Source organism: Daldinia childiae, assembly GCF_008694065.1.
Source record: "Daldinia childiae strain JS-1345 chromosome Unknown Scaffold2, whole genome shotgun sequence".
Lineage (NCBI taxonomy): Eukaryota > Fungi > Ascomycota > Sordariomycetes > Xylariales > Hypoxylaceae > Daldinia > Daldinia childiae.
In genome coordinates, this window is record NW_022984643.1 from 6,744,357 (window position 1) to 6,750,683 (window position 6,327).

At 46.0% G+C, this 6,327-nt stretch overlaps 3 protein-coding genes across 3 annotated transcripts; 1 reads left to right on the forward strand and 2 right to left on the reverse strand.

Annotated features, from left to right (window-relative positions):
* Positions 1 to 489: 489 nt before the first annotated feature.
* On the forward strand, positions 490 to 2,095 carry GL218_02642 (Peroxisomal catalase; the record flags this gene model as incomplete). The annotated part of the gene is made up of 2 exons (XM_033579175.1): positions 490 to 714; positions 803 to 2,095. The coding sequence occupies 2 exons, from the start codon at positions 490 to 492 to the stop codon at positions 2,093 to 2,095; spliced, it is 1,518 nt and encodes a 505-aa protein (XP_033438068.1).
* Positions 2,096 to 2,705: 610 nt separating this feature from the next.
* Positions 2,706 to 3,573, reverse strand: GL218_02643 (Chanoclavine-I dehydrogenase; the record flags this gene model as incomplete). The annotated part of the gene is made up of 2 exons (XM_033579176.1): positions 2,706 to 2,902; positions 2,985 to 3,573. The coding sequence occupies 2 exons, from the start codon at positions 3,571 to 3,573 to the stop codon at positions 2,706 to 2,708; spliced, it is 786 nt and encodes a 261-aa protein (XP_033438051.1).
* Positions 3,574 to 3,982: 409 nt separating this feature from the next.
* GL218_02644 (putative inactive dehydrogenase EasA) lies at positions 3,983 to 5,047 on the reverse strand (the record flags this gene model as incomplete). Its single annotated transcript, XM_033579177.1, has 1 exon — positions 3,983 to 5,047. One exon carries the CDS (start codon positions 5,045 to 5,047, stop codon positions 3,983 to 3,985), a length of 1,065 nt encoding a protein of 354 aa, XP_033438060.1.
* Positions 5,048 to 6,327: the final 1,280 nt, after the last annotated feature.

Consider the following 6,327-nt stretch of genomic DNA (forward strand, 5'->3'; position numbering starts at 1 on the left):
ACCTAGACTATTAAAAAAAGGAGTTGCGGCACAGAAATGCCGAATGAATTCTCCCTGGAAAACTTGATTTACATGATTTGCTTTTCACATTTACTGTGCGAAAACATGCACTAGTATACCTCGATCTGAATGCAAGTTGTCGTGTCTCAGATGGCCCATGTCAAGCTGATCATCGGCTTCGCTGTGGCTGCAGTCTGATGAATATACCCTACCGTATGTTTGGTAATATTGCGAAAATATTGCCTTTTCACCGCCATGCAGACTCAGATTGTAAATCGCACTAAAAATTAGTTACCAAGCGAGGCGGTCAATAATCCACGGCCAGTGTAAAATGCGTCTTGACTGTGGGAAGTCCTATCTTTTGCGACGTGAAAGCATATGTCGACCATGCTAGGTGTGATACGAACTATTCCCGGGTCGAAGACTTTTCTTAACCATCTTAACTCAAACAACAAACATTTACGCTAGGAACCATACACCACAGAAGCAATGGGTTCCCTTGCCGGCACTGCAACTCGCAATGACACCCCAACGCCCACTCTCACGACCGGAAGTGGGTGCCCTATCGCGAAGCCGGAAGGCTCGCTGAGGGATGGGAAGCATCTTTTATTACAAGATTTCAACCTAATTGAGACTTTGAGTCATTTCAATCGAGAAAAGATTCCGGAACGCACCGTCCATGCCCGGGGTGCTGGAGCATACGGCGAATTCGAAGTGAGCCCCCCCTGGAGATTCCTTGAAGCAGGCAGCATTGTTATACTATGGTAATGGAAAGCTAACTAAATATTTTCACCTGTATCAGGTCACACATGATATTTCGGATATTTGCAACATTGACATGCTGCTTGGTGTGGGAAAGAAGACACCATGCGTCACACGTTTCTCAACAACAACTTTTGAACGCGGATCAGCCGAATCCATGCAAGACCCTAAGGGCATGGCTGTCAAATTCTTCACCGAGGAAGGTAACTGGGACTGGGTCTGCTTAAACATTCCTATGTTCTTCATTCGCGATCCTATCAAGTTTCCAGGCTTGGTGCACGCTCAGAGACGGGACCCTCAATCGAATTTGGCAAACCCCAATATGTGGTGGGACTGGATTTGCAACAACCATGAATCTCTACATATGGTCCTGTGGCTATACAGTGAGTTCGGGTCTATGTTCAACTACCGTAGCATGAGTGGCTATGTTGGCCATGCCTTCAAATGGACCATGCCCGACGGATCGTGGAAATACGTGCACTTCTTCCTATCTTCGGACAAGGGACCGAATTTCGAAAAAGGAGAGACTGAAAAGAACGCCCAGCCCGATGATCCTGACTCGGCCACGCGCGACCTCTACGAAGCTATAGAGCGAGGGGAATATCCGACATGGACCGCCAACGTACAAGTAGTTGATCCTAAAGACGTCGACAAGCTTGGATTCGATATATTTGATGTGACCAAGCATTGGAACTTGGGCAATTACCCGCCAGATATCGACGTAATTCCGGGTAGACCATTTGGAAAGCTCACTTTAAATCGCAACCCTCAAAATTTCTTCGCCGAGGTAGAACAGTTGGCCTTTTCACCATCCCACCTCGTTCCCGGTGTTGCGCCTTCGGAAGACCCTCTCCTCCAAGCTCGCATGTTCGCTTATCCAGATGCACAGCGTTATCGCCTAGGTGTCAATAACCAGTCTATCCCAGCAAACAGACCTAAGAATGCTTATAATCCTCAGCTCCGTGACGGCAGTGGCGTGCATGGGGATAACTACGGCAAGGTCCCTGGATTCGTGTCGGCCTCTCGCCCCATGAACTACGGTAAGCCAGTCAATGGTGATACAGAGTTGGATCAGTGGCTTGCGAAGGTTAATTCTCAGGCTTGGTTGGACGTGGGCGAAAATGATTATAAGTGGCCAAGGGAGTTTTGGAAAGTTCTCCCTACCCTGCGTTCTCCCGAGTTTCAAAACACTATTGTTGTGAACATGTCCAAATCATTGGTTGACGTTGACCGGGATCTCCGAGAAAAGGTGTACAAGACGTTGCAATTGATTGCAGAGGACCTGATGGAGCGAGTACGGGATGCCACTGAGTCTTTAGTATCTGCAAATTAGTTTCTTGATGGGATGACAACAATTTCATTGTCGTAAATAGAGCTCTCTGACGGCCCATCAAAGTGTCATTCCCCATTTCATATTGCCGGTTCAAAGCCAACAACGGAGAAATAGCTCAATGATCAAGCCAGACCAAAATACCATGCATCATAGACCATCTTTGATGTGATGCAGTTTCTTCCACTTGATTAACAGTAGCTTTTGAGTACACTTGTCTTATTCTAATTCGCACCATAGTGATTTACAAATACTCCCATATTTGAAGAGAGAATGACGACTTAATGAGCTGTAGGTAAACTAAATCAATCCTCCTAATGTCAGTACCTAGGTAGTCTAGCGAAACTCTTATTTTGAAGTAGCTTGTATTGAGTTTGAGATATCTACATTGTTAAACTATTTAGGTCTAGTACTTAAGATATGAAACTGTGTCAATTGGCCAGTTACTCCGTCAAAATAGGCGTTTTGTAGTGGTAGAACCATGTGCCGAACAAAGGGCAGTTTCCTATATGAACCCAACACCTGCTCATGGCCACTAATTCATAGATATGACTCCTAATACCACAACACAAATCCTTCTAATAATCCCATATTTTCATCGTGGTAGCCACCATCAAGGTTTTGCAGCACCTACGTTCACATCCGCTCCGTAGACCGGCCGCGAATCCGTGCTGAGTAGCCAAACTATCGTTCTGGCAACATCTTCAGGTTGAATTAAGGAAAACCCCTCACGCTTGTATGAGTCTTCCACATCCTTGAATGAATTGGCATTTGGCATAAACTTTGGGAGCATGGGGGTATTCGTAACGCCTATTAAGACAATGTAAGCGGTGAGTCCCACGAAACGAGCTGAACACGAAGCTTTCAAAACCAGACCGAATATACAACTTACCTGGAGAAACACAATTGACTCTAATTCCCAGCGAAATAGCGTCTGCCGCGACACAGTCGGTGAGATAGGCAGCAGCCCCTTTAGATGTACCATAAGCATATACATCGGGTAAGTGCGAGAAAGCCGCTATACTGGAAACATTCACGATGCTGCGATCTCGAGGAGGCAAGTCCTTCATTGCTCGTACTTCAGCACGAGTACAGAAAAAAACTCCGTCGAGGTTGACTTTCATGACTTGATTCCATTCAGCATCAGTTTCCCCAAGGATGGTAGGCGTCGTTCGTGAACCCACTCCTTGGGCTATGCCAGCAACGTTGGCTGCACCGGTTAGGTCGCCATACTTCGTAACAATGCTTTGTATCCACTGCTCTACCTGTTCAGAAGACGTCACATCCAGAGCAGTAAAATCAACAACAGTCGCCGGGTTGAGCTCTTTGATCTCGGTTTTCAGCTGATCGAGATTCTTGGACGAAATATCGCTGATACAGATAAACGCAGCTCCACGATCCGCCAAAAGACGACTGGTCGCAGCTCCAATGCCGGAAATTCCACCCGTGACGGCGAAAATCCCCCCTGTGACGGTAGCCATTATTTAGTGGTGGTAAGAATCTTAATGGGTCAAAGCACATTCGCAACTCCGATATGTACCAAAGTGATCGAAATTTGACTAGTGTCATCTAATCATATAGAAGATATAGCTAGGGCGGTCACGGACATATAAGAATCTACATCATTAGTGAACAGTAGACTTGCTTTTCCTATATTATGCATCCAAACGGGGACGATGAAGAGGGACCTGGAAAAGAAAGATTGCAATAGGGGTGAGAAATGGAGACTGAAAAAAAGAAAAAGAAACAGGCCAGGGTCTCGATCAGAAAGAATCAGTGCTTTTTTTTTCCACGATCTATCTACCTAACGACAATAATAGGTACACCAAATACAATATTGATTAATTTGAGTAACTATGAGTGGTGTATACCTAGGAGGTAGTGAACGATTTACCCCTGTACATCCCCGATATACCCTGATGCCAAGAACTCGTTGCTAAACGGATAGTCCAGGTAACCTTGTTTTGAGAGCGGAACGTAAAACGTGTCACGATCGTAGGGTTGAAGTGGAAGTTGGTGTTGCACACGGAACGGCAGGTCAGGGTTAGAGGTATATAATCGGCCAAATGCGACAGCCACGTTGTCATACCCGGCATACGTCTCGTCAGCCATCACCTTCGCTGAAGCTGGATCGTAGCCCCCTGCCAGCAGAACCGGCTTCAACTTTCCCCACATATGAACAAAAGTCCTGTTATCGGTGTCAGGATGCGTAACATCTTCCACCCATCGGGAGTTGGCTAGATGGAGATAGGCGATGTTCATCTCGCGGAGGCGGGTAATGATGTACTCAAACTGAGGGACCAAGTCATTCATAGTTCCCATGCCCTGGAACGTGCTCCACGGTGATAGTTTTACGCCGACACGATCGGCACCGATCGCTTCGACAATTCTACTGGTAATCTGAAGTGCGAATCGGGCTCGTTTCTCAATTGTTCCACCCCAGCCATCGACCCGCTGATTACACGACGCCTGGGTGAACTGATCAATTAAGAAACCACTAGCGCCATGAATCTCGACGCCATCAAAGCCCGCGAGCATGGCGTTCTTGGCAGCTTGTACGTGCTCATCAATGTAGACTTGTATCTCAGACTCCGTCAGAGCACGCGGAGTAGGATCGTCTGGTCCGGCAGGAATTGCGCTGCTGGATATGAGGTCGAATCCGTCTGCGGTTAGTATCTCGACCTCAGCGCTGCGCCCTGTGGCCCAGAGTTGAAGCCATATATATGATCCTTTCGAATGAACCGCGTCCACAACTTCTCTCCAGGCCTTGATCTGTTCCGATGCCCAGATTCCAGGGACATTTGCAATCCCTTTTGCTTGGTTTGAAATTGCAGTTGCCTCGGCGATCAATAATGTCCCAGGCACAGCTGCGCGCTGTGCATAGTACTCCTTGACGAAAGGTAATGTCACAGCGTCGTTATCAGCACGAAAGCGAGTCATGGGAGAAAGAACCATTTTATGTCGCAGTCGACAGCGTCCGACTTGTAAAGGCTTGAGGAGGTTTGAAGAAGGGTCCATTTCAGCAAAATACAATAATGATAGCAAGAATGGTTTTCTACTTTGTCGATAAAATATAATGAATTGTGATGCGAGTACATGGAAGAAACTTCTTTTCTTTATCAATCGGTTCGAAAAAGCATCAGGCAGATTATATAGCCGTATTTACACTACACTGTAGTGTCGGCTTAGAAAGATCGTAAAGCCACAGCGTACTCTAGCTACCTGAGTTGAGCTAAGGTGATCAACTGAGACAATGATTAAGGGGCTATTGCAGCCACGAATATAGATTATGCGGTACACAAAGCTAATAATTGCTGAGCTATAAACAATTATACGAGATTTTAAAAGCTATTTCTGGACACCTGGTAGTGTGATTCCTAGAATAGTGGTGACATCGTTGTTAAGTTGACTATTTTGGACTATGGGATTAGGATCTAGCTATGTTTATATATGCATAGAATATAGGCAGCAATTGTGTTGCCTGGGATCCACAGTAGCGCTTGACGTTGAGTCGGATACGTCCGTACCCCTTTTTCCAAGAAGTCTCAATAAACCACTACCGCCATGCTTGGTGAAAGCTGGCGGAGCGTTTGTCCTCCCCGACCGCTCTCATCCAGTTGAACTACTACAGAGTATTAGGTATGCAAGAGCTTATCGGCAGTAGTCATTCTCTCTTCCGTGCAATGTATACAATCGGCTGCGGAGCTGGCGGCAACTGTCATTAAGATTGAAGACGCCAAGACGGACATCTTCAGTGCTTTCAGTAAAAGAGTGCACTCGGTGACAACTCCATAAAATACCCTCTATGCTGTCTTGTCAACATACCGCTACACCACTAAAAAGTTATTTGCCAACAGATTTTATTCTATTACATTTTATATATGTCGGACAGATATTTATATCTGACACATCTTCACTGCTAGTCGGACTCGATCAAAGATCACGAGTGTTTCAGTTTTCATCGTATACATTCGATGTGACTATCTTCAATACACTCATAACATTAATCAGTGGCGGTTGCTTGTGCGTGCCGTCAGATGACGATCGCTAGAGCAATGTTACAAGTTCAGAGATTATGCCTCCCACCATAAGGTGTATAGGAGTGGTAACCTCGCCAGATATACTGCAACGGGGGCCGTTCAGTTTGTTGGATATCACAATAGCTAGGCCAAGCTTCGTGGGCAGCGCGTCGAGCTTGGAGAGGTAGAGCATCATATTCTATAGATATTTATCCA